Source organism: Scyliorhinus torazame, chromosome 13, assembly GCF_047496885.1.
Source record: "Scyliorhinus torazame isolate Kashiwa2021f chromosome 13, sScyTor2.1, whole genome shotgun sequence".
Lineage (NCBI taxonomy): Eukaryota > Metazoa > Chordata > Chondrichthyes > Carcharhiniformes > Scyliorhinidae > Scyliorhinus > Scyliorhinus torazame.
This window is the reverse complement of record NC_092719.1, coordinates 36,481,261-36,509,105: the sequence shown is the minus strand read 5'-3', so window position 1 is coordinate 36,509,105 and position 27,845 is coordinate 36,481,261. Positions and strand designations below refer to the sequence as shown.

The 27,845-nt window shown below is 45.2% G+C and overlaps 1 protein-coding gene across 22 annotated transcripts in view; it reads left to right on the top strand.

Annotated features, from left to right (window-relative positions):
* magi2a (membrane associated guanylate kinase, WW and PDZ domain containing 2a) overlaps positions 1-17,373 on the top strand; it is a 1,087,579-nt gene extending 1,070,206 nt beyond the window's left edge. For 13 of the 22 annotated variants that reach the window (XM_072471360.1, XM_072471357.1, XM_072471362.1 and 10 more), the window contains 2 exons: positions 1,678-1,816; positions 15,320-17,373. In XM_072471360.1, the coding sequence (XP_072327461.1) occupies positions 1,678-1,816; positions 15,320-16,128 (948 nt within the window). In that variant the 3' untranslated portion in view covers positions 16,129-17,373. Of the gene's footprint in view, positions 1-1,677; positions 1,817-2,498; positions 2,610-15,319 lie in introns of all 22 variants that reach the window. The other 9 variants (XM_072471379.1, XM_072471368.1, XM_072471378.1 and 6 more) reach the window with 5 other exon arrangements.
* Positions 17,374-27,845: the final 10,472 nt, after the last annotated feature.

Genomic DNA, 27,845 nt, shown 5'->3' with positions numbered 1-27,845 from the left:
TAAAAAAAACCTGAGGTACACTCCTTATTATCTCCCATCAGATCACCTTTACCTTTACCACTTAAGTATTTCTCATATCCCCAGTTTCTATCCCTCACAGGCTGAAACTGATGTCGGAAACCAAGCTTTGATTTATGAACTAATTCATAATCATCTGCCATTTCTGCTGCTAATCTCGCAGTTTTAACCCTCTGCTCTTCCTCATGAGTTCTCACTACATCAGGAATTGAATTTTTAAACTCCTCCAAAAGTATAATTTCTCTGAGAGCGTCATACGTTTGGTTTATTTTCAAAGCCCTTATCTACCTATCAAAATTACTCTGTTTGAGCTTTTGAAACTCCATGTATGTTTGACCAAATTTTTCCTTAAATTTCTAAACCTTTGTCTGTAAGCTTCAGGCACTAGTTCATATGTACCTAAGATGGATTTTTTCACCTCCTCATACGTCCCAGATACCGCCTCCAGTAGTGATGCAAACTACCTCCCAGCTTTGTTTGAATCAGTAATACCCACATGTCCTGTGGCCATTTCATTTGTTTAGCCACCTTCTCCCGAGTGCACGATTGGTCACTCACCTTTTGGGTGTGATTCCAATGCCTCACGGAACTTGGGTAGATCCACAGAGGTGCAAAGGCTGCCGGGAAGCCCACGAAAGGCTTCTTCCCGCATCTACCGGCCGCGTTGCACTCAAACGAGAGTGCAAAGCGCCCAGTAGATCGCACTCTATATATAAATTAGATCTAGTTCAGCATGCTCTACTCCAGAGACAGCTCCTCAGCAATACCTTCAAAATCAAATAAGTTATCCGAGTAACATCTTAACTTTATTACTGTCAGTTGTTTCTCTTTGTTGCAGAATTGCCACCTCAATAAACCTGATAATAGTTATTTTAATGCTTGTTGCTGATTAATAGCAGATAACTGCCTTCTTGAACTGCTGCAGTTCATGTGGTGTAGGAATATCAACAGTCCTGTTAGGAAGGGAGTTCCAGGATTTTGGCCCAGTGACTGTGAAGGAACGGCGATTTGGTCAGGATGGTGGCTGGGAGGGGAACTTGCAGGTGGTGGTGTTCCCATGCATCTGCTGCCTTTGTCCTTCACCACGTTGTGGGTTTGGAAGGTTAATCAACCAGAAAATATTTCCAGTACTTATAATATCCTCCAAGTAAAGAGTGTGAAGATACAAAAAAACAATAACCTGAGCTTAAGAAAAATACTTCAACTGCGTGAAATCTGCTGGAAATGCTCAGCAGGTTTGGCAGCATTTATGAAGAGAGATACAGAGTTAATGATTCAAGCTGATGATATCTCATCAGACCCTGATTGTAATTATATCTCTCAATCTGCATATATAAAATTTCAAATAAACTTAATTAAATTAATTTTGTAACATTAGCATTTGTCTATTTCTTATAGACCGATTGGACTATATTTTGCAGTCAGCATTCAAAGCAACGTCATTTACTGTTGACACCAGAAGAATCCTGGAGGATTTGCAATCCTAACCTGCATCCTAATTATTGCATCCATTTTAACTTCAGCTATTTAAAAAATCCTCATAAAATAAGTATAGGAATTTGCATATCAACGACAGGAACCTTACCAACAATTTACTAATAGCTATGGATCAGTGTTTCTTTGCATCCTCACCTGATTTTTACTTTTGTTCTCAACTAGGTTGGGGATCAAATCATTGAAATCAATGGAGAAAACACAAGAGAAATGACCCATGCCAGAGCAATAGAGCTGATCAAATCTGGAGGGAGAAGAGTGCGACTCCTTCTTAAACGGGGGACAGGTCAAGTGCCTGAGTATGGTGGGTTTCATATTCTAGGCCAGCTCACTTTTCACATAGCTGATAATGCATTAAACAGTATTTTAATAGCCTTTTTAAGTACTAGTTCAATGTGTTATATTGGCGAATAGCTACCAATCAAGAAAAAGCAAATTTAGCTTATAAGGCTTAAATTAGACACTAACACATGATGTATGCTGGTTGAATTTTGACAAAAAAAATGTAATTACAAACTCCATTAATGTCTGCACATTGAGCATGAATGACAATGTATTGCTCTCTGTTTCAGCCAAAAAAATGTTTACTAATCAACCAGTTTTTCTCTCCTCTGGCAAGGCATGGGTCAACCGGCTTCAAAACATTGGGACAAGAAAGAGGAGATGAAGGAATTATTTAAAATGTCATTATGATGTTAAAGGTTAATTGATAGCTGATTGCCAATTGAGATTTATTAGGAGCACAACTGATTACAACTGTACATGGCTAAAAATAATACAACTAGTACTAAATAATCTATGTTTAAATATCTCGCTAATAATTTAACTTCCTGCATGTCCTACTATCTTGAAGTTTGTTTTAACTTGACTCTCTCCTGTTTTAAATTTTCTACCTTAGTATGCTAAACAGCTTACTAGATATCTTTATGCTAACAGTCATGTTAATATCTGTCACTGGTTCTGTTAATTCTAATGATTGGTCCTAGGCTGTTCCTCCCCTTCCTTTAGGAATGGTACCTTCCAGTCTCTCCATGTGCATGAAAAGTGACAAGCATGGGTCCCCATATTTCTTCCTATTGGGCCACCCTAAAGACACGGTTTGTAAATCTGCATGCGTATTACCATTCTTAAGACATTACATGTCATTTCACATAATTGTATTTTAATGTATTTTCTGGTTGGGCTAGTTGTGGTTTCCTCTGTGAAACATTTTACTAACACAATTAGTTGACCTCAAAAAAAAAAACAGTGACTATAGTTCTATAACTGTAGAATTAAATAGTAAATGCTAATTTGCACAATGTATTTTATAAATGTAATCTCTTAAAGTTGTTGCATTTTTAACTATACTATACATTACCAAATGCCCCATGGTTCTGAGATGTATAAAATATTATAACTTTCTTTCTTAAATTCCTTGATAATAATTTGAAATTAAAGCCATACTTTTTGAATTGACATCCTACTGCGTACACACCATAAAGCATTTATCTTTGCTAAATTTGAGAATTCTGGCAATGCCACAGTAAATGACTTGGTAGAGAGATTGGAGCGAGGGCTACTTGAATCTCTCCCGACCTGTGTAAGGATGATTGGGTGAGACAGGCGCTTTAGCATTTTAGAGCAGATAAGTTACTTACTGCCACTCAGAGGAAGTTACGACACAATAATCTAGAACAAAATCGTCACTTTGAAAAATATGAATTAGTAAATGAAACCCAGAATAAATTTGTGAAAGGAAAATTGTATTTGACTAACCCAGTTGAGTTCTGTGATGAAGTAATGGAGACGGTGTGTTTTTTTCCCATTGAGAAGCATCACTGACATGGGGTGCAATTTAACGCCGAGAAAGACCCTGCTGTTAAACACCTCTTCATTTCGGAGCCTCAGCGAGGAACGCCACGCCAAGGCCGCACTTAGTCCCATTTCCGGCACTAATGAGCTCCACTCACTGGTGCAGGAAGAGATCGGGGCGCGATTTTTAAATCTCTAGGCAGTCCACCGCAACCTCTGGACTCCCCAATACCCCAACTCACTGAGAAGGGGGTCATCGAGCTTCTCCTACAATCCACCTCATAAGAGCAAGGCACCCCCAGGCCTGAATCCTGGCAGGGGCAAAATGCCAACTGGGCACCATCAGCCTGGCAGGGCTCCTGGCAACATCAGTGCCAAGGTAACACCGTCGTATCGCCCAGAGGCCGACATGTGTGATCCTCACCAACAGAACCACCACAAATCCTATCTCAGTGAAAACTGGGGTCAAACAATGCTGTGTCATTGCACCAATTCTCTTTTCCATTTTCCTCGCTGCAATGCTGCACCTCACCTCCAGCAAATTACAAATAAAGGTAAACTATAGGGCAAACTGTTCAATCTGTCTCGTCTTCAATCTGAAACCACTCCAACTTCAATCATAGAGCTTCAGCATGCAGTCGACGTTGTGCGTGCACTCACTCAGAAATTAGTTTCAGGCCATTGTTGACTCCTTCTCTAAAACATGTAAGAAAATGGGCCTTTCACTAAACACTCAGAAAACCAGCTCCATTTATCATATTTTGGCAGATCCCTCTCAACAAAGGCAGACATAAACCACAAAATTGTCACCTTCAATGCCTTCAACAACCTAAGCAGGTACCTCAAAGCACTGGAGGCAGCGTCCTCTACCAAGCCAACCTGCCCAGCATCATTAAACACTCACCAGCTCCATTGAGCCGGACATTGGGCCTTACACCAAACCCTTGAAGGAATTGCTGTACTCTGAACTCGACTAAGGAAAGAAACCCCCAGGAAGACAGTGGAAACACTTCAGGGATGACCTCAGAGCATCTCTGAAGAGGACAAACATACCTGCAAACTCATGGAAGACCCTGGCTTGTGACTGACCAAATGGAGAAGGGTCATTCGGGAAGGCACGGAATATATTGAGAAACTTCGATGGGAGCATACAACGATTAAGTCAAGACGTCATAGAGGGAGCACAAAAATCTCGAAACAACCCACCTACCCAACCTTTCAAGCACCACCTGGCCAACATGTGGCAGAGTGTGCAGGTAGCACATTGGACTTATCGGTCATCTCAGAATCCACCGGATCAGAGCGGAAGCAAGTCATCCTCAGTTCTGAGGGACTGCTGAAGAAGATCAGGGATGATGGACTTCATTTCCATAGAGAGACTACAAAAGCTGGGATTGTTCTTCTTAGAGCAGAGAAGGTTAAAGGGAGATCTGCTTAGAGCTGAGAAGGTTAAAGGGAGATCTGCTTAGAGCAGAGAAGGTTAAAGGGAAGGGAGATCTGTTAGATGTGTTCAAAATCATGAAAGGCTTTGATTGGGTTAAATAAGAAGAAACTGTTTCCAATGACGGGTTGTTAACAAAATACACAGATTTAAGTTAATAGGCAAAAGAACCAGAGGTGACGTAAAGGGAAAAAACCTGTACAGCTACTTATAATGAACTGCAGTACACTGCCTGAAATGCAGGTGCAATCAGATTTTATGGACTAGATTTTACACTTCCCAGCTAGCAGGTTTGATGCAAGGGAATTCATAAAATTCAGCATGTGGGCTTCCCACCACCTATCTGCTCTGTATGAAATTGGCAATGGAGGTGTTGGGCAGCTGCTTGCCCTTGAGCCTCTTGAGACCCTTGATGTCAATTACTGATCACTTCAGGGATTCGTCCTGCCTTTACTGCTATTTTACCCATAACAAAGGTGCCCATTCCAAGCAGGTAGTCCAGCGGTTTTAGTTGTGTGGCTGGTGTCGGTGGTGTGGTCCTCATTTGTGGGTCCCGTGTGTCCATTGGAGGAAGTCCCCCCCCTCCTCCAAGATTACACTTCCCCTTTACCCTTCCCCCGCCCTATCAAACATGGCCAGCTCCTGCCAGCCTCCACTTACCTGGATATATCCGGTTCCAGCAGCCATATTCATTGGGGACTACCTGTAGTTCCAGCAGTGGCCACTGCCATTGCTTGGCGCTGCTAAGACTGCATAGCTGCTGGCTATCCAATTGGTTTGCAGCTCTTTGAGGCAGGACTTCCTGTCACTGAGCCGTGGAAATTCTACCTCCAAACTAATAACGGCCAATTGGTAATTAAATGACAACGGGGCAACTATTCTTCTCAGGGTGCCAACTTTTATATCTAGGAGGAATAGCAGGGACCATGGTGCCATGTAAAATCCAACCCTATCATAATTTTCAAAATTGAATTGCATAAATATTTAAACGGATAAAGTTACAAGGCTATGAGGAATGAGTAGGGGAGTGAAATTAATTGGCTAGCTCTTTCAAAGAGCCAATACAACCACGATGGGCCAAATTGATTCCTGTGGCTGTGTGGTTCTATGAAAATGTTTTTCATTTCATGTCAAGCATACAGTTAATATTTAAGAATTCCAGCATTTAACAACATATATGCCTGCAACATCATGAAGTGCTTTTACTGTGAATTTTAATTTATTTTTAAGTAATAGGTATCAGTCTAAATTCTCATCCTTTTTCAAAATTCCACCAGTATTTTCAGCCAATTGAATTACATTTTGTTGAAAAGACATGTTTCTTATGTCAGGTGTAATTCACCCTGTAAAACAACTCATATCTGTGAGGCTCTGACGCAAACCCAATATCCTATGCTGCTCCAATTCATCAACCTAATACTCTATGATAACTTCGTCATCCCATGAAAGAAGAACTTTTAGAAAAGGAGGCAGCAGCTCACCCTTGTGTCAGGAACAATGTGCAATGCCACAGGTCAGCAGATTCCAATGGGCAGAGCAAGTCCCATGCACATCACACCCATTAGCACTTCAAAATGACATTCAAATGCTGTGTACATCACACAACAGCAAAAAGGCAAATAACCAATGAAGAGCTCCAAGCAAAAGGATAAAAACAGAAAGATACTGCCCAAGCAGCAAATGAGCAGAATGAAATTTTAGCTTTTATGATTTTAGTACTTTACCTTTTTAAATTCTTTATGAAACAAAGTACTGTACCATGTTAGAAATGAAGCCAGTTCTATGCAGATTAGATGCACCCTGCACACTCTGGCACAGTCAGCACTGCAGATCCCAAGTGAATTCCAGGGCGGCACGGTAGCGCAATGGTTAGCGCCGCTGCCTCACGGCGCCGAGAACGTGGGATCAATTCCAGCCCCAGGTCACTCTCCATGTCTGCGGGTCTCACCCCCGCAACCCAAAGATGTGCAGGGTAGGGAGATTGGCCACGCTAAATTGCCGTCTAATTGGAAAAGTTTAAATTTTTTTAAAAATAAAATCTAAGTGAGTTCCGACCTTGGTGTAAGTGTGAGAATCATAAAGCTCATGCAATTTTGAGGCCCAAGGTGCAAATGCAAGAATTGATAGACACACATATCTACTGCCAAACAACAATTAAGCAGAATGAAAATTTAGCAGTTTCGAATTTTTTTAATACACTTTTTCGACATGCCTTACTTATAAAACAAATATTGGACATATTAGAAATGAAGCATTAAGTGAATTGCTGCTCCCTGTTCCCACCAAGCAAATTTTAAAGTTACTCCTATGATATTCTCGATAACCCATTGTATATAATTTAATTTGGTTGAATGTTTGCTGTGCCCAAAAGCAGGTCCTTTGCTCACTGCTGATGCTTCATCCTGAGCCGTTTTTCCTGGCAGACTTTGTCAGCGGTGGTTTGTCATTCACTTCCACTCTCAGGCAGGGTGAGGAGCTCCCAGGTCTAACCCAATCAGAACAAATCAAACTTGCGCTGTTGGCATTATTCTGAACCACATGCTAGCCGCTGAACTAACTAATCCCCAAGTTTATATTACCTTCTGTGAAATATTTAAGTATAATGTTGTAGCACCATCGATCACACACGAGGCGAGACGTAAAGAACTTCAATCGAGGCTCCAGCATCTGTCCTCCAATAGCTCCTCGGCATTCCTGGTGTACCGTATTACCCCTAATACATACCACCACATTCTCCCCTTGTTAAAAAGGAACCCGGCGGGTGGTGGGTGGTATGGTGGTAGGAGTTTACAGGGTCGGTGCCTTAACCATTGAACTATATACAACCATGCCGCTTTTACTGGGCCACCAAATTATTCACATTTTACCCGATTTGCAGCATTAACTATTTACAACAATGTCGCTTTACTGGGCCACTGAATAATATACATCTTAAGTCGATTCGATGAGTTGAGATGGTGCTCTGGTCGCCCTTTCCGATCGTCTCAGCCCGGGTGGTGGTGGTGGTGCTGGCTCGGGTCCGGTCGACTCTGGGAGCATCGCGCTGTCCCCTTCTGTTTCCTTACTCCTGGACGGGCCTGGGAGGAGGACCGATCCCCCCAGGAAGGAGGTGGCTGTGGGGTGCATCGGCGGGAGTGAGGGGGAGGTGATTTGTGTTGGGGGGGGGGGGTGGGGGGAGCTCCGGCGGGCGCCAGGTCCCGCAGAGAGACCGTGTCCTGTCGGCCGTCTGGGTATGCCACGTAGGCGTACTGCGGGTTTGCGTGGAGTAGATGTACCTTTTCCACCAGTGGGTCTGATTTGTGCGCCCGCACATGTTTCCGGAGCAGAATGGGTCCCGGGGCCTCCAGCCAGGTCGGAAGTGACGTTCCAGAAGCGGACCTCCTAGAGAAGACAAGGAGGCGCTCGTGAGGCGTTTGGTTAGTGGTGGTACACAGCAGGGACCGGATAGAATGAAGGGCATCCGGGAGGACTTCCTGCCAGCGGGAAGTTGGGTAACTCCTAGACCGTAGGGCCAGTAGGACGGTCTTCCAGACCGTCCGTTCTCCCTCTCTACCTGCCCGTTCCCCCGGGGGTTGTAGCTGGTCGTCCTGCTCGACGCTATGCCCTTACTGAGCAGGAATTGACGCAGCTCGTCACTCATGAAGGAGGACCCCCTGTCGCTATGGATGTAGGCGGGGAAACCGAACAGGGTAAAGATGGTGCCGAGAGCTTTAATGACCGTGGCCGCGGTCATGTCGGGGCAGGGGATGGCGAAGGGGAAGCGGGAGTATTCGTCAACGACGTTAAGAAAGTACGTGTTGCGATCGGTGGAGGGGAGGGGGCCTTTGAAGTCCAAACTGAGGCGTTCAAAGGGACGGGAAGCCTTTATCAAGTGCGCTCTATCTGGCCTGAAAAAATGCGGTTTGCATTCTGCGCAGATTTGGCAGTTCCTGGTGACTGTTCGGATGTCCTCGACGGAGTAAGGGAGGTTGCGAGCCTTTATGAAGTGGTAGAAACGAGTGACCCCCGGGTGGCAGAGGTCCTCGTGGAGGGCTTGGAGACGGTCCACTTGTGCGTTGGCACAAGTGCCGCGAGATAGGGCATCGGACGGCTCGTTCAGCTTTCCGGGACGGTACAAGATCTCGTAGTTGTAGGTGGAGAGTTCGATCCTCCACCGCAGGCTCTTGTCGTTTTTTATCTTGCCCCGTTGTGCATTATCGAACATGAAGGCTACCGACCGTTGGTCAGTGAGGAGAGTGAATCTCCTACCGGCTAGGTAATGCCTCCAATGTTGCACAGCTTCCACTATGGCTTGGGCCTCCTTTTCTACTGAGGAGTGGCGAATTTCCGAAACGTGTAGGGTCCGGGAGAAAAAGGCCACGGGTCTGCCTGCTTGGTTGAGCGTGGCCGCCAGAGCTACGCCGGACGCGTCGCTCTCGACTTGGAAGGGGAGGGACTCGTCGATGGCGCGCATCGTGGCCTTTGCGATATCCGTTTTGATGTGGCTGAAGGCCTGGTGGGCCTCTGTCGACAGGGGAAAAGTAGTGGACTGGATTAGTGGGCGGGCCTTGTCTGCGTACTAGGGGACCCACTGGGCGTAATAAGAAAAGAAGCCCAGGGAGCGTTTCAGGGCTTTGGTACAGTGGGGGAGAGGGAACTCCATGAGGGGGCGCATGCGTTCAGGGCCGGGGCCTATCACTCCATTACGCACTACGTAGCCAAGGATGGCTAGACGGTCGGTGCTAAACACGCATTTTTCCTCGTTGTAGGTGAGGTTGAGGGCGTTAGCGATCTGGAGGAATTTGCGGAGGTTGGCGTCGTGGTCCTGCTGGTCATGGCCGCAGATGGTGACGTTGTCGAGGTACGGGAACGTGGCCCGTAAACCATGCTGGTCGACCATTCGGTCCATCTCTCGTTGGAAGACCGAGACTCCGTTCGTGACGCCAAATGGAACCCTTAAGAAGTGGTATAGCCGCCCGTCTGCTTCGAAGGCAGTGTACTTGCGGTCACCGGGGCGAATGGGGAGCTGGTGGTAGGCGGACTTAAGGTCCACGGTGGAGAAGACCTTGTACTGTGCAATCCGATTGACCATGTCGGATATGCGGGGAAGAGGGTACGCATCTAGCTGCGTGTACCTGTTGATGGTCTGACTGTAGTCTACGACCATCCTTTGCTTCTCCCCTGTCTTCACTACTACCACCTGGGCTCTCCAGGGACTATTGCTGGCCTGGATTATGCCTTCCTTCAGCAGCCGCTGGACTTCGGACCTGATAAACGTCCGGTCCTGGGTGCTGTACCGTCTGCTCCTAGTGGCGACGGGTTTGCAATCCGGGGTGAGGTTCGCAAACAGGGAGGGCGGTTCGACCTTGAGTGTCGCGAGGCCGCAGATAGTCAGTGGGGGTATAGGGCCGCCAAGATTGAATGTTAAGCTCTGGAGGTTGCATTGGAAGTCCAACCCCAGGAGGGTGGGAGCGCAGAAGTGGAGAAGGACTTACAGCCGGTAATTTTTGAACTCTCTCCCCTGCACCGTTAGGTTTGCGATGCAGAACCTTTGATTTCAACGGAGTGGGACCCCGGCGCCAGGAACATTTTTTGGGTGCTTGGCCGAATTACAAGGGAACAGCGTCTTACCGTGTCCGGGTGAATAAAACTCTCCGTGCTCCCCGAGTCGATCAAACACGGCGTCTCGTGGCCGTTCACCAGCACCTTTGTCGTTGTCGTCTGGAGCGTCCGGGGCCACGACTGGTCGAGGGTCACCGATGCCAAACGTGGTTGGTGTATCAGATCGTTGTCTTCAGGCAGTGTGGAGCCGTCCACGCCGGGGTCCTTGCCTGTCAGCCAAGATGGCGGCGTCCATGGATCGCACGCGGTCGGGGGTGGACAAAATTGCCACTCCAATGAGTCGCACGCGGCCGGGGCGGACAAAATGGCCGCTCCCATGGATCGCACGCGGCCTGTGGGTAGGAAGATGGCAGCGACCGTGCCCCCCTCGTGGTGTCCGGGGTCCAAAATGGTGGCGCCCGTTGGTCGCTGGGGGGGGTTGAGCCCGTAGTCCCATTTGTTCCCCGAAGATAGCAGCGACCCCACGGGACTGGCGCACCGCTGCGTAGTGCCCCTTTTTACCGCAGCTTTTGCAGGTGGCCGGGCAGCGCTGGCGGGGGTATTTTGACTGCCCGCAGAAGTAGCAGCGGGGGCCCCCGGGTGGTCTGGGATTCTGGCTGCACACGCTTGCGGAGGGGTTGGGGTTGCCAGGGGGTCGGTCGCGGCGGGGGTCCACGGAGCCCAAGGGGCTGCAGCGCGGTCGGGGGCATAGGCGCGGGCGTTTTGGGAGGCCACGTCGAGGGAGGCTGCGAGGGTCCGTACCTCTGTGAGTCCGAGAGAGTCTTTCTCTAAAAGTCTCTGGCGAATTTGCGACGATGCCAAACCTGCTACGTAAGCGTCTCTGATCAGGAGGTCCGTATGTTCGTTCGCCATAACCGCTGGGCAGTTGCAGTTTCGTCCCAGGATCGTTAGAGCGTTGAAGAAATCGTCTTGCGATTCCCCGGGGATTTGTCGTCTCGTCGCGAGCTGGTAGCGTGCGTAGACCTGGTTGACGGGCTTAATGTAGATCTCCTTCAGCAAGTTGATCACCTCTGGGAATTCTTCCGCGCCCTCGATGAGTGAGTAGATTTCGGGACTCACCCTGGAATGCAGGACCTGCAGCTTCTGGTCTTCTGTTGGTCTGCCGGGGGCTGTTCGGAGGTATCCCTCAAAGCACACCAGCCAGTGTTTAAACGCGGATGTTGCGTTTGCTGCGTGGGGGCTGATTCGCAGGCACTCCGGGGTGACCCGGAGCTCCATATTCCTTTTTAAGTCTGCTCAATAAATTGTAGCACCATCGATCACACACGAGGCGAGACGTAAAGAACTTCAATCGAGGCTCCAGCATCTGTCCTCCATAGCTCCTCGGCATTCCTGGTGTACCGTATTACCCCTAATACATACCACCACAAATGTGATAACTTCATAATACTTAGAAGTGTTGCAGTTATATCAGACCACAGTTCAGTTCTGATCACTTGCTAAAGTGTGGTATATAAATAATTTAGTAACACTTTCAGAAGGAAATTAAACATGAGGAAATGTTACTAGCTTAAATTTATTAATTTTCTACATCTCTGGTTGTATTTTCTTCTGTGTCTCATTACACATGCCATGGTGTTAAGTTGCTTCATGAGTGTTTCTTCGAATCCATCATTGCATTCAGTTTTACTCAGAGGGTTGTGAATCTTTGCAACTGTAACAGAGGACTGTACCCCAGAGGGCTGTGGAAGCTCAGTCACTGTGTACGTTTAAAGCAGAGATTGATAGATTTCTGATTAACAATAACAGAAAGGATTATGGGGATAGTGTAGGTAAGAGAACATTGAAGTGCCCAATCAGCCATGATCGTATTGAATGGCAGAGCAGTCTTGATGAGCTGAATGGCTTACTCCTGTTCCTAAGATCTCAGCTGCAATAAAGTGTTTACCTTTGACATTTTTTTTTCTTTGTCTAGTCATTGTCTTCAAACCCTCCTCCCTCCTACAACCCTCCTCCCCCATGTACTTGCGTGCAACATTGTCTGTGCCACCTTGACCATCACCCCCTCCCTCCCCCCCATACACATACACACAATTCCCCATGTCCCTGGTTCCCTCACCTCCCTTCTCCTCTGCAGAGTTCCCCATGCCCCGGGATTCCCTCCCCTCACTTCTCCCCTTCAGACTTCAGACTCCCCTTTAGACGGCACCATAAGGCAGCCACCAAAAGGTTGCTGTGGAGACATACCTGCTATCGCACTCTAACCCCCTGAATGAAAGAGCCACTTCTTGCATTGGGATCTGCGATGCTGCGCTATGTTGTGCTCATTCACCTCTGAGTTCCCCTTGGAGTTCAGCTCACCAGGCTTACGCCTTTGGAAGCCAATCGTACATTGCGCCAGTCTGAGGTCATGCCAAAGTGGGATTTAAATTTGATGTGGGAGAATGATTCCAGTGTGTGGCCTCTATAGTTAGGTGCAAATTTGTATAATAATGTTCCCAACATTTGACAGTGGGAAATGGTCCGCCATTGACGGGGGAAGGCACGATCGCGTCCTGCATTTTCACTGCCAGGAAACGCATCAAGGGCCTTCTGGCGGCATATTCCAGTTAGGCCATCGAACACACCCATCCCGATTGGACACGGAAAGCCCAGCCTAAAGTTAATATTGCAGTGTTAATCTGCAGATATTTTTATTGCGTTAATAGTGTTTGTTTAACATTAATTTGTGTGGGCTGAAAACATGCACATAAACTGGATGGCCCAAGAAGACTCATTTGTCTGGTATTGATGCAAGGTTAAGGACTAAAATCATTTTGTAAATCTTACTCATGTGGTCTGCACTCCTTGTTGGCTGGATCTTCCTCTCACTAATGTTAAGAATTGGGGAAAATTAAGATTAAAAAATGAAATTGGGATAAAATAAAATAAAAAGGGGATTTGAAAAGGGAGTCTGAAGGGAGTTTTGATATATGAATTAGCATACTAGTGAGAAAAGTAACTGTTAACAAGGGGGAAAACAATGATATGTAGGAGAGGTAACTTCAAAGTGGAGAGATAAGGGAATTGGCACTTAAATGCTCAAAGCTGGGTCCACAGGGTGGGGTACATCAAAGGAGAAGAATGGCATATCCATAGGACAATAACTGGAGAAAGGGACACAGTAGCAGCAGCTACATCACAGCCACACCCAGCTGCAGAGAACAGTCTCCCCTGAAAACAAGTTATCGCTAAAAGGGCATCTGATTAAAATCCAAAACTCGAACCAAGAAGATGACGTCTTTGCTGAAACTGAAGATGATTTCTCCAAACGTGGACAAATAACCTGTGCGTGGTAAATATCTGCTGGATTTAGCTCACAACTTTATGCAATAATATTGGATGTTGTTTGGGAACAAAGGGCGTCTCAGAGTTCAGGAAACGTAGGTACTTTGGAATAAACTTGAGATACTGGCCAGAATTCTCCAGTCACCATGATTCACATTTCCCGCTGGCAGCAAATCCACATCCGCGGGGTTCCCGGCGGCGCGGGTGATTACAATGGGAAATCCCATTAACACGCAGCAGGAAGATAGAATTTCACCGCCAGTGACAGACACGCCGCCAAGAAACACGCGACTAGGGAACAGGAGAATCTCATCCACTGTGTGTATGTAGCCATCAGTATGATTAATTGTACTGTTATAGTGTATTATAGTCCTTCTTGTTGTATATATTTCTTTTAAGTTAATAAATATTCTTTATTAATTGATCACAAAACGACTGGACTATTCCTCCCTGGTTGGCATTTCTTTTATCACAGTATATCAAATTGAAAATATACACCACTAAGAACCAGTGTTTCAAGTTACCCTTCTGGGTTTTGGAATGCCCTTGCATGTAACGTCATTGGGTTCTTAATGTAACCATTAGACTTGAAATTCTGACCTGAAACAGTCGTTATAAAGTTCCGCAAAGGTGCAACCATTAGTTAAATTAAGATATATGTAAATCATATTTGCGAATATATAAAGGACAATGACTATACCATTGCTTCCCAATACGCAGCATCAACATGCTAGCTAGCTGAAGGAATGTACCTTTACTTACAAAAGCTATTTGAGAACATTAGGCAAATTTAGGTGCTGTAGATTAGGAATGGATTCATTTTTTGAAGTTTTACAGTTGTATTATTATTTTTATTTTGTCTTAAGGGCGACACGGTAGCACAGTGGTTAGCACAGTTGCTTCACAGCTCCGGGGTCCCAGGTTCGATTCCCGGCTTGGGTCACTGTCTGTGCGGAGTCTGCACATTCTCCCCGTGTCTGCGTGCGTTTCCGCCAGGTGCTCCGGTTTCCTCCCACAGTCCAAAGATTGTACAGGTTATGGTGGATTGGCCATGCTAAATTGCCCTTAGTGTCCAAAAAGGTTAGGTGGGGTTACTGGATTACGAGGATAGGGTGGAGGTGTGAGCTTAGGTATGGAGCTCTTTCCAAGGGCCGGTGCAGACTCGATGGGCCGAATGGCCTCCTTCTGCACTGTAAATTCTATGATTCTTAGAATGTGTAAAATTATAACAAAGACCAGTAATCCTAGGAATATTGTCCATAAGTGAAATTTAGAGGGATTTAGTGCTTTTAAATTGCTGTGCATTTTCACCTATTTTGCCTGTCATTAAATATTTCATTAAAATGGTGGCAATTCATGCAATTTTTCTCATTCCTACTTTTGAATTTTTACATGTCTCCTACTATTACACTATAAGGATTATCCCAACTTCACGTCATGCTGCACTAAATACTAAAGAATTTTTGGTTGCAAGTAGACAATAAACATATATTTTCATGAGGAATTGTAAATTAAATGCACTATACAGAAAAAAAGTTTGACATTTGGCCAGATTTAGTTCTATAACAAAGTCATTTATTGAAAAAAAAAAATTATTTTACCTGTTCACGAGATGTGAGCATTGCTGGCAAGGTCAGAATTTATTGCCCTGCCCTAACCACCCTTCAGATATCCTAGACTAACTCTTTTATATTATTGTTTCAGCAGACAAACACAACTCCTGGAATGCTTCCTCTGCAGGCTCCCCAAGCCTGTCGGAAATAACCACGATCCCTGATGATCTGATACCACCATCATCATCATCGCATTCTGCCCCAACCTGTGATTCCATTCACCAGCTAGCCCCAGAGACATTATGGGACACCAAGAAAGAGCGTGATATCGTGAGAAGGGAGCACTCTGCAGATCACCACGAGAGGAGAAGAAGAGACAGATCAGAGAGCCCAGGAAAAGTGGATAAGTTGAAGCAGCACCGAACCTACAAGAAGAACCCTACGAGACTCTCTAAGGAAAATAGTAAAAAGACATATGGTGGCAGGACCACCTCTGAGAACAGAGCATCTGGGAGGAAAGGTTTAACAGAGACTAAGCCAGGGGAGGACAAGTCTGATGAGATGAGCAATGAAAAGCATAAACGCGGTAGATCCATGTCCCCAGCTTCCAGGAGGGGAAGGTCTCCTGGAATAAAAGTGGATCATAAAGTTGAGAATACCATTGAGAGAAAATTGCTGAAAACACATAAACATAAGGTGAAATCAGCAGATTTTGGCTTACGAACTGATACTGGTGATGTTGGTAACTTCCACAAAAATGCCTTAGAACAGGTCTACAAAGACCTTGAACGAGATCCCCAAAAGATCTCCAGTGAAGAGCATACACGTTCAAATCTTACTATTCAAAGTAATAACACTCTAACTCGGAAGTCAACTGTCTCGCCTGGGCCATGGAAAATCCCTGGTTCCGATAGGTATCCCAGTACACTGAAATCTGGTGCTGCCACCATGGGCAGATAAAGTAATAATATGTTATTCTCCCTTTTGTAGGATAGATGCAGGACATTCTCCCAGCATTTCCTCTTTTCACGTTATTTATCTAACTTAATTTGAACAGTCACTCGGCCTTATAAACTGGAAGCATTTACATTAACAATATAATGAGAATAATATTCAATGGGGCAATGATGTGTTTGGGCATGAAAGACTTTAAAGGAAGCAACCAATGGTATTTTGAACCTTCAATAATCTGAAGTTTTACCACTATGCTTGTGGGGTCGGAGCAGCATCCATACGCCAAACCTGTGAATTACATGGACCAGTCCAGTGCAATTATGTTGGTAAACTTAACAGAGAGCAAGAACAATATTGGTGCTTTAGTTGGGGAAAAATGTTTAATTTATGAAGGATTTGCTTCATCTGTATGCTGCAGTCATAGACGTTGTATCAGTAATCTTTGTACTAGTGGGAACATCAGTTGTTAGAGTCTGGCCTTAAGTAAAACTGCACTGAGGGATGAGGCACTGAAGAAAATGGAAGTCTACATGAAGCCGATTTTTTTGTAAAATATTCAACTTACAAAACAAATGCTTAGCCCAGGGGTAAAGTTGTTTAAAATAATACTAGGACCTCGTCACTGAGTAACAGAAGCTAACATATTTAATTTAAATTGCATCTTGCATCAGAGCAACCCAACATTTATATCCATATCAGTGAACCAAGCACAAAAATAGTCTAATAGTAATAAAATAATGGAGTTGATTTTCACATTGAAGTTTACTTAACGGTGAGCGTGGGCAAGGTTCACCGACTTTATCTTCTGGCCTAGCCATAATCTGATTTCTGCCAATAAAGGTACAGTATTGTCAGGTTTTGGACAATGCTTCTGTATTGTAGTGCACGTACCTGTATTACCCTCTGATTTTAGATTTATGAAAGACTGGGATTATGATTGCAGAAGCAAACTATATTTTGCACAGTTCACAGCTCTTGCGCAGTAATTGCTGTATGCCGTCTGTAATCAAAATTATCTGTGAACATGGCACGTCACTTACCCTTTGGATAAATATTGCTGTGTAGTGTTAGCTGTGAATTTACCTTGTACAGTATCTCTATAAATATGATTCCATGTATTATTAGTCACAAAGACTGTAAGTGAGCAACTATTTTTATGAAATGCACCACTATGGATAAATTAACTTTTACAGAAATCTTGTTTATGATATTCTATCCGAAACACTGTCAAATAAAGTGCATACTCTGAAATGAGTGTTTTCCTGGATGCTTCAACACTCAGCTCAGGAAAAAAAATGCTGCCCTTATAGGTTTACATTTAAAGCTATCAAAAGTTAATTTTATGCATGTTCTTATGTTATGCAAGTTATCTTTTAAGCATGTCTATGAAACTAGCCTTGTTATATTCAGTCAACACCTTTTATTCAAAAGTCAGCGCTGTTGATGTTTTACATCAGATACCAGAAATACTGCTCCTAACAAGTCTCTCTCATCTCTTTGGAAAGAGACTTTATGAATGTTTTACAAAGGTGCTCAAATCCTTTCATGGCATAAAGGTTTTATCAGGACAGAACCAGAGTGTGCACAGCAAAATGTTCTTCGAAAATTTCATTTCAACTGCTACCAGAAAATCCCTGCTAGTATCCTGTAAATTTGTGAGGATAGTCAAAAAGGTCTTTGCCTGCTTTTGAGACTGAACTCTTGCATACTGTCATTCTGTGATACTGAACAGTGGTCTCAAAAGAAAATACTTAAAGTAACTAAAGTAGAGTGTACATTTTAAAACCTTAAAGGTTTTTATTTAATAAGATTTCAAGATGTAAAATTAAAAGTTTCAGTCTTAGGCCTAGTGATCTTAGTCTATAAATTGGAAGCTATGCATCAAAGAAGGCTACAAATAATAGAAAAAGATCAACCCCAACCCGTTTGCTCATCATTGAACTCGTCGTCTCAGTCCAATGAACCAGAGAAGCAATACCACAACAACATAAAGCACCATGTAGTGCAGCAACGCCACTTAAATCTTCCGCTTGACTGAGTTCCAATCACAGACTTCTTGTATGAGGTGCCAGGTGGAGGTATCTCCCCTCATGGATAGGTAAATTTTGCAGGTGAGTCATAACTTGACCACTGCACCACTTGACAGATTGGTCAACAGTAACATTGCTTCACCTCCCAGTGTCCAGACACATGTGCCCAGGGAGAAGAATGATTTTTAAAAGGAGAATGAAAATAAATTAAACCAAAACAATCAAGTAAGATAACTTGAAGAAATTTGGAAGTTATTTTCAGAGTTGCAGATAGAAGAGCATTTTTGACCGATGCCAGTTGGGGCTCAGTTGGTAGTGCTCTTGCATCTGAGTCACAAGGTTCCAGATTCAAGCCCCAGTCTAGGACACGAGTACAAAAATCAAAGCTGACAATCCAGTGCAGTACTGAGGGAGTGCTGCACAATTTGAAGTGTCTTCCTTGAAATGAGACATTAATCAGAGACCCCCCATCTTGCCTGCTTAAGTGGATGTAAAAGATCCTGGGCAATATTTATCCTTCGATCAACATCACAAAAAGAAATCTGCCCATTATTGTATTGTTATATGTGGAAATTTACTATGCTAAAATTGACTGCACTTCAAAAAGTATTTCATTGGTCATAAAACGCTTGAGACATCCAGTGATCATGAAAAGTGCTATATAAAAGCAAGCACAACATAAAGAAATAGACTCAACATTGTTGAATCCAACAGCACGAATGGAGACTCGGAGAGCTAAATGGCCTACTCCTATTCCTATGTAAAACAAATTTTATAATAATCTTTATTAGCGCCACAAGTAGGCTTACATTACACTGCAATAAAGTTGCTGTGAAAATCCCCTAGTCGCAACACTCCAGCATCTGTTCAGGTACACTGAGGGAGAATTCAGACTGTCCAATTCACCTAACAAGCCTTCTTTCGGGACTTGTGGGAGGAAACCGGAGCACCCGGAGGAAACCCGCACAGACACGGGAGAATGTGTGGACTCCGCACAGACAGTGGCCCAAGCCGGGAATCGAACCCGGGTCCCTACCTACTAACCACTGTGCTACCGTGTCACCCCTGACAAAGGTGATCAGTTTCATTATCACAAGTGAAAAGGTGAGCCTCTTGATATCATAGAATTTCATAGAATTTACAGTGCAGAAGGAGGCCATTTGGCCCATCGAGTCTGCACCGGCTCTTGGAAAGAGCACCCTCCCCAAGGTCAACACCTCCACCCTATCCCCATAACCCAGTAACCCCACCCAACACTAGGGGCAATTTTGGACACTAAGGGCAATTTATCATGGCCAATCCACCTAACATGCACATCTTTGGACTGGGAGGAAACCGGAGCACCCGGAGGAAACCCACGCACACACGGGGAGAATGTGCAGACTCCGCACAGACAGTGACCCAAGCCGGTATCGAACCTGGGACCCTGGAGCTGTGAAGCAATTGTGCTATCCACAATGCTACCGTGCTGCCCTTATATAAAATATATGCAGGTATTTGCTGTCAGCATAATCAGAAAATTGTGAGAACGTCATAAGCAATGAAGAAATCATAATTGTCAGAGAACTTTGCTACGTTTTGCACCTTTAGAGAGCTACAGAATTACAAAGGGGCTAATCACCTATTAAATACAATATAGCTACAATAAAAAGACAACAGCAAACAATTTCAAACAATTCTTCAAACAACTTTCAAACAATCTGTGCAAATACAAAGATAAATATGTAGAAAGTGTCCTTCAACAAAATAATTCAAAAGCAAGCTAATGATAACGATAAGAGAAAAAGGTCCTGAAGCTCTTCTGCATTGAAACTGCTTGCTGTGGAAATATTGAGACGGTAATTATCTTCACTGATTGTCATAAATGTATCATCATTTATTATTTCTGTATGTTAAAGAGTGACCAACTGAAACTGCATTTCAAAAAGTTAGATTGTTCATATTGTACTGAAAACCACCTCTTATGCATATACTAGTGGTTCTGAAGATATGATCCTGAAGGTAGATTGATGCCTTACTTATTCAACATTTCCTTCTCTCCTCCAATATACTGGGACCATTGGCTCAGCGACCAGTTCCAGATCTTGAGGGTCTCTGCACAGCTCAGAAAATTAACTTTAAAAAAATATTTAGTAAGTATAGATTTTTTTTTCTAAAATGGGGAGTACTTTGGACAAAAATGCACTCCCAATAGGCTTACTGTTCCACTTAAGCACCTTAACATTTTATTTATTGCCTATGGGTGAAAATTCTTCTTTTTCAATTTTAAAATTGATGCCTTCTATGCCCAAGGTGGGTAACCTACTTTCAACGCATAAAGGAGCTTAAGTCAAGCATATTAAGAGTAACTGCTTCTGTCTACTTTAGATGTTGCTTTGATCCTATTTGTACTGGTGGATGTTCCACTTTGGCACTGTGTTAAGGGTAAGCAAATAGAAAAATAGATTTTCACAGTTAATACTTTCAGATAATGTCAAACTTACCATAAGTAAATCCAGTTATATGGAATCGTGGACATGTGCAGCACAGAAGGAGGCTAATCAGCCAGTGCTTGTGCAGAGTCTTTGGGGGAAATTCTCCAATGCTCCCACCAGTGGGATAATGGCAGGTGGGTGGGAGAATTCGGCAGGAGGCCCAAAAATCTGTTTCACACCAGCATGAAATTACAGTGGAATCTTACAATGCTGCCCGCCATGGCAGATTAGGAATCCCACTGGAGGCCAGCATGAAACTGATTTGCATACCACTCATAGGATACAGATGAAGGCCTGTCCAGAATCTTCCCCTTAATGAGGCCTCATGGGTTTCACGCCGCAAATGAAGGCTCACCAGCCGATTTGCCAGCACCTCGTTTGCCAGCCCCCTCCCCCCGCTAACAAGGTCGATCAGCACTTTAATAATTAATAATTTTTTAATAATCTTTATTGTTACAAGTAGGCTTACATTAACACTGCAATGACGATACAGTGAAAAGCCCCAAGTCGCCACATTCTAGCGCCTGTTCGGGTGCACGGAGGGAGAATTCAGAATGTTCAAATTACCTAACAGCACATCTTTTGGGACTTGTGGGAGGAAACCGGAGCACCGAGAGGAAACCCACGCAGACACGGGGAGAACGTACAGACTCTACACAGACAGTGACTCGAGCCTGGAACCCTGGCGCTGTGAAGCAACAGTGCTGACCACTGTGCTACCGTGCCGCCTGGAGTATTGTGTGCAGTTTTGGTGTCCTTATCTGAGGAAGGATGTTCTTGAGTGCAGTGAAGACTTACCAGGCTGATTCCTGGGATGGCGGGACAGTCTTATGAGGAGAGACTAAATCGGTTAGGATTATATTAATTGGAGTTTAGAAGGGTGAGAGAGAATCTTATAAAAATTTATAAAATTCGAACAGGATTTGACAGAGTAGATTCAGAAAGAATGTTCCCGATGGTAGAGGAGTCCAGAACCAATAATAATATTGTCACAAGTAGGCTTCAATGAAGTTACTGTGAAAAGCCCCTAGTCGCCACATTCCAGCGCCTGTTCAGAGAGGTTGGTACGGGAATTGAACCCACACTGCTGGCATTGTTCTGCATTACAAACCAGCTGTTTAGCCCAATGTGCTAAACCAGCTAGGGGTCATAGTCATGAGAATAAGGGGTAAACCTTTAGTACTGAGGTGAGAAATTTCTTCACCCAGAGAGTGATGTAACTGTAGAATTCATTACCACAGAAAGTAGTTGAGGCTAAAACGTTGTGTAATTTCAAGAATAAATTAGATATAGCTCTTGGGGCGAAAGGCAAGCGATATGGATGGAAGGCGGGATCAGATTATTGAACTTAATCGAAGGGCCAAATGGCCTCCACCTGCTTCTATTTTCTATGTTTGTTTCTTAAGAGGTTCCACTATCTCTGCTGCCACCTCCTTTAATACTCTAGGGTGCAGGCCATCAGGTCCCAGAGATGTATCTGCCTTTAATCTCATCAGTTCATTCAATACCTTTTCCCTCGTGATGGTTATTGCACCAAGTTCCTCTGCATTAACTGCAGTTTTTGGAAATGTTTTATTATCCTCTACTGTGAAGACAGAGGCAAAACTTTGGTTCAGTGCCTCCGCCATCTCTGTGTTCCACATTATTACCTCACCAGCAACGTCCTCTAAAGTGGCGTTTTTCACACTTTTTTTTCCTACACCCACTTTTACCAATTGGCCGACCAACTATCGCGACCCACGCTGGCCGACCTCCGCGACAAACACCACGTTTGCTTATCTTTGATGTGAATGGGGAGCTTGTTTGGTCCTAATGATTTCACTTGAAGCAAGTTCAAAGGTGGGAGAGGGCAATGCATATATCAGGTGCAGACTTCAGTCAGTTCCTTTGTGTCGTCTTCATCTTTACGAAAACGAAAAATCCAACTTTGCACATGTAGGTCAATCAAGAAGGGCAATAGTAACAAAAACCGGGAATCAGATCAAATTACTCACAAGGGCTACATTTTCCTCGCGACCCTGGGGATGGAGCGCCTTCACCTCCTCCTCAATCACCGGGTCTCACTCACCCCGAGCGTCCCGCACCAAACCTCCCGGACACTAGTCTCCACACAAACCGGGGGTAATCCCCGAGTCACGGAGATTTAAGTTTCTCTTTCCACCCCACTGACCACCCTCCCATTGCTGACTCGCCATTTCTACCGGAGGCACGGACATCTTCAAACTCAGCCACCATTCTCAAAGTAAAAGAAAAATCCTGCAATCAGGACACCGCGACTGATCATTCAGCGACCCTCCCGCCACCCACACCCGACGCACTCGCGGGTCGCGAACCTGCCTTTAAAAAACCTTGTTCTGAAGGACCAACGTTTACTTTAACTGTTCTCTTCCTTTATATACTTATAGAAGATTTTGGTATTCCTGTTTATGTTTTCTGTTAGTTTCCTTTTGTAGTTCATCTTGGCTCTTTTAATTTTATTTTTAGTAGCCTTTTGATAAACCTTAAAGTTCTCTCCATCCTCCATCTTACCACTAGCTTTTGAAGAATGATATGCCCTAGTTTTCACTTTTATGTCCTCTTTGACTTCCTTTTTTAGCCATGGAACAGTTTTCTCCCTTTTACAATTCCTGTTCCTCAGGAATATACTTTAATTGAGAGGTAATTAATATCTCCCTGAACATCTGCAATTGTTCCTCAACTGTCCCACCCTTGATTATTTGTGCCCAGTCTACTTGGGCTAACTCTTTCCTCAGGCCTGTATAATTACCTCTGCCCAATGCTAAAACTCACTAGTATGGTACTCTGTCTTCTCCCGCTCAATCTGAATTCTAGCATGCTGCGATTAAGGATTATCCCTTCAGCCTGAAGCTGTGCCCTCTGGTTCTAGCTTTTCCTACTAGTGGAAACATCTTCTCCACGTCCACTCTTTCTGGACCTCGGTATTGTGGAAGCTTCAGTAAGATCCATAAAGTACAAACCCAGAGTCCTCAACTGCTCCTCATATGACAAGACTTTCATTCTGGGGATCATTCTTCATAACCTCCTCTGGTCTCCCTCCAATCCCAGCACAACCTTCCTTAGGTACAGGGCCCAAACCTGCTTACAATATTCCAAATGGGGTCTGACCAGAGCCTTATATAGCCTCAGAAGTAAATACTGCTCTTATATTGTAGCTCTCTCGAAATGAATACTAACATTGCATTTGCCTTCCTAATTGCCAGCATGTTAAGTTTAGTAAGGACACGCCAGTGAAAATGACAAACTTTGGTTTATTTATAATTATGTTTTATACAACTCCCGGTAGATCCCTACCAGGTCTCTTCTTTGTCGGTGACCAACCTTTTATATATAGTTGAATGGAGTTCCTCGCCACTCAGCAGGGAAGCTCTGATTCCGCGAGAACCATTTGCTTCAAGAAGACGACTATCATCCCTGTACCAAAGAAAAGCCAAGCAGCGTGCCTTAATGACCATCGTCCAGTGGCTCTGACATCCATCATCATGAAGTGCTTCGAAAGGTTAGTCATGGCACGAATCAACTCCAGCCTCCCGGATTGCCTTGATCCACTACAGTTCGCCTACCGCTGCAACAGGTCCACAGCAGAAGCCATCTCCATGGCCCTGCATTCTATCCTGGAACACCTAGATAACAAAGACACCTATGTCAGATTCCTATTTATCGACTACAGCTCAGCCTTCAACACCATTATTCCTACGAAACTCATCTCCAAACTCTGTGGTCTTGGCCTTGGCTCCTCCCTTTGCGCCTGGATCCTGAACTTTCTAACCCACAGGCCACAATCAGTAAGGATAGGCAACAACACCTCCTCCACGATCATCTTCAACACCAGTGCCCCACAAGGCTGTGTTCTCAGCCCCTACTATACTCCTGATACACCTATGACTGTGGCCAAATTCCTCTTCAACTCGATTTTCAAATTTGCTGATGACACCACAGTAGTGGGTCGGATTCCAAACAATGACGAAACAGAGTACAGGAATGAGATAGAGAATCTGGTGAACTGGTGTGACGACAATAATCTCTCCCTCAATGTCAACAAAACAAAGGAGATTGTCATCGACTTCAGGAAGCGTAGTGGAGAACATGCCCCTGTCTACATCAATGGGTACGAAGTAGAAAGGGTCGAGAGCTTCAAGTTTTTAGGTGTCCATATCACCAACAACCTGTCCTGGTCTCCCCCATGACGACACTATAGTTAAGAAAGCCCACCAACGACTCTACTTTCTCAGAAGACTTAAGTAAATTTGGCATGTTACCTACGACTCTCACCAACTTCTACAGATGCACCATAGAAAGCATTCTTTCTGGTTGTATCACAGCCTGGTATGGATCCTGCTCTGCCCAAGACCGCAGGAGGCTACAACAGGTCGCGAATGGAGCCCAATCCATCACGCAAACCAGCCTCCCATCCATTGACTCTGTCTACAATTCCCGCTGCCTCAGGAAGGCAGCCAGCATAATTAAGGACCCTACGCACCCCGGGCATACTCTTCCACCTTCTTCCGTCAGGAAAAAGATACCAAAGTTTGTGGTCACGTACCAAGAACAGCTTCTTCCCTGCTGCCATCAGACTTTTGAATGGATCTACCTTGTATAAAGTACACCTTGCTATGACTGTAACATTATATTCTGCAGTCTCTCCTTCCTTCCCTATGTACGGTATGCATTGTTTCTACAGCATGCAAGAAACAATACTTTTCACTGTATACTAATACATGTGACAATAATAAATCAAAGATAATCATTCCTATTTTTTTGAAAATATTTTTATTGGTTTTTCAAATAACAGTTACAGGATAAAGAAGAACAGACAAAGAGCTGGGTTTCACATAGAGATTATCGTACAATGACATAGTTTTGAACGGCCAGCCTCGGGGCCCCTCCTTGTCACCACAGTTGAGACTGCGGCTCTGATGCTGGATAATATTTACCTTTGTTTGACGAGGATAGTTTGACGGGTTCCACTGGGGCCCCTGCCGCTTAGCAGTAGGACTTGTTTCCCCCTTCTGTACCTGGTGTGTTTGGGGTTTCCCCCCTCGGTTGTCTGTAGCCTTCATTCTGCTGGTGGGGGAGGGGGAAGGCACCAATTCCTCCCTTGGTTTTTAGGCCTTCGAGAGGGTTGGTTCTGCTTGTTACTCCTGTTTCTCCCTATACAGTGGAGGCCTGTGCTCCCTCTAGTAGATGGCTCTCCTCCCCCTTCCTTCCCTGTTCCTCCTGAGTTCTCTCTGTGGGCTGCTATCCCTATGCCTCCTTTTCAGTTCCCCCTCTTCTAGCTAGCTCCTCCCCACCCCGTGGCTGCTGGTTGTAAACAGGTCTGAGAATAGGCTTGTGAATTTGCTCCCCGTGGTGTGGAACCTTTGTTCGGACCCTCTTATTTTGAATTTGAAATTCTGTAGCCTCAAGAATTCGGACGGTCTGAGAACCATTCTGAGGCCCGGGGGGCTGCTGCCAACTTCCATCTGAGCAGAGGAGTGAGGCGAAGGCCTGGGCGTCCGTCTCTTTTCCAGTCCAGAACTCTGGGTGCACTGATACCCCAAAGACCTCCACCGAGGGGCATGGCTCGATCCTGACCCCACCACCTTGAGCTGCATCAAGCTTTAGCCCAGTTCAGAAGGAGGTGGCGTTGACTCTGTGCAGTGCCTCAATCCAGAGTCCTCTCCCTATCATGCCCAGTTCCTCTCCCCACTTCGTCTGGTCTCATCCAGTGCAGTCCTAACCTTTTCTATTAATTAGCCTCCTGTATATGTCACCACACCTATCGTCCCCTAGCCAGTCCAGCCCTACCATTGTGTCCAGGAGTGTGTGCATTGGTCTTTGGGGGGATGCGGCCATCTCCTTGCAGAGAACGTTATGCAGCTATAGATATCTGAGCTTGTTCCCTTTCGGGAGTTGGGCTTCCCTGTGAGTTCCCCCAGGCTCACGTGTCTGTTACCCACGTACATGGTCTCTAGTGTCAGCGTTCATGTCCCCCCCCCCCCCCACACACACACCCCTCCCTCCCCCACACGTCCCAAAGGTAGCATCCATCCGTGCCGATGCGAACTTGCGGTTATTGCAGATATGGCCCTCATGGACTTCTCGCTCAGTTCAAAATGGCACCTAAACTGGTCCCATGTCTTTAGAGTGGCTACTACCACTGGGCTGCTGGAGTGTGTGTGTGGGAGGGCAGGGAGCAGTGCAGTGGCCAGCACTTGGAGACAGGTCCCCATGCAGGAGGCCTCCTTCACTCGGACCCAATCCATCTCCGGATTCCTTAGCCACCACCTCACCTCTTCCCGTTGATCACCCAGTGTAGAACAGAAGATTTGGTAAGGCCAGGCACCCCCACATGCCACCCTCGGAAAATGGATTTCCATATCCTCGACACTCTTTGCCCCCCCCCCGGCAGACAAAGGCAATGATTAATTTGTCAACCGTGGTGCAGGATTTGGGGATGAAGATCAGGAACTAAGTACGAAGAGGAACCTAGGCAGCACGTTCATTTTGATCGTCTATACCCTTCCGGCTAGCAAAAGAAGGAGCAAGTCCCATCTTTACAGGTCCCTCTTCACCTCCCCCATCAGGCTGGAGAGGTTCCATTTGTGGAGCCTCCTCCAGCTGTGGGCCACATGGATCCCCAGGTACCTGAACTTGGTTTGGGTCACTTTAAACAATAGTTCCTCCAGCACCGCTCCTCCCTCTCGGGGGCTTAGTGGGAAGATTTCACTCTTTCCCAGGTTGAATTTCGAACCCGAGAAGATACTGAACTCTCTGAGGAGCCTGGTTACCTTCCCTATGCTGGCTAGGGGATTCAACACGTAGAGGAACCGGTCATCCACATAGAGTGAGACTCTATGCTCTATGCCCCCTCTTCGGATGCCCGCCCACCAATGCCGATCTAAGGGCGATAGCCAGCGGCTCAATTGCTAGTGCGAACAGGAGTGGGGATAGTGGGCACCCTATGTTCTCCTATGCAGTTGAAAGTATTCAGAGCTGGTGGTGTTTGTCCGTACGCTCACCTTAGGAGCGCTGTACCCACGTGATGAATTTCTCTCCGAACCCAAATTGTTCAAGCACCACCATGAGGTACCTCCATTCTACTCGTTCAAAGGCTTTCTCAGCGTCCAGGGAGAGAATCACTTCTGGTGTCCTCTCCCCAGATATGGTCATTACAGCGTTCAGCAGGATTCTGATGTTTGCTGTTAGTTGTCTTCCTTTA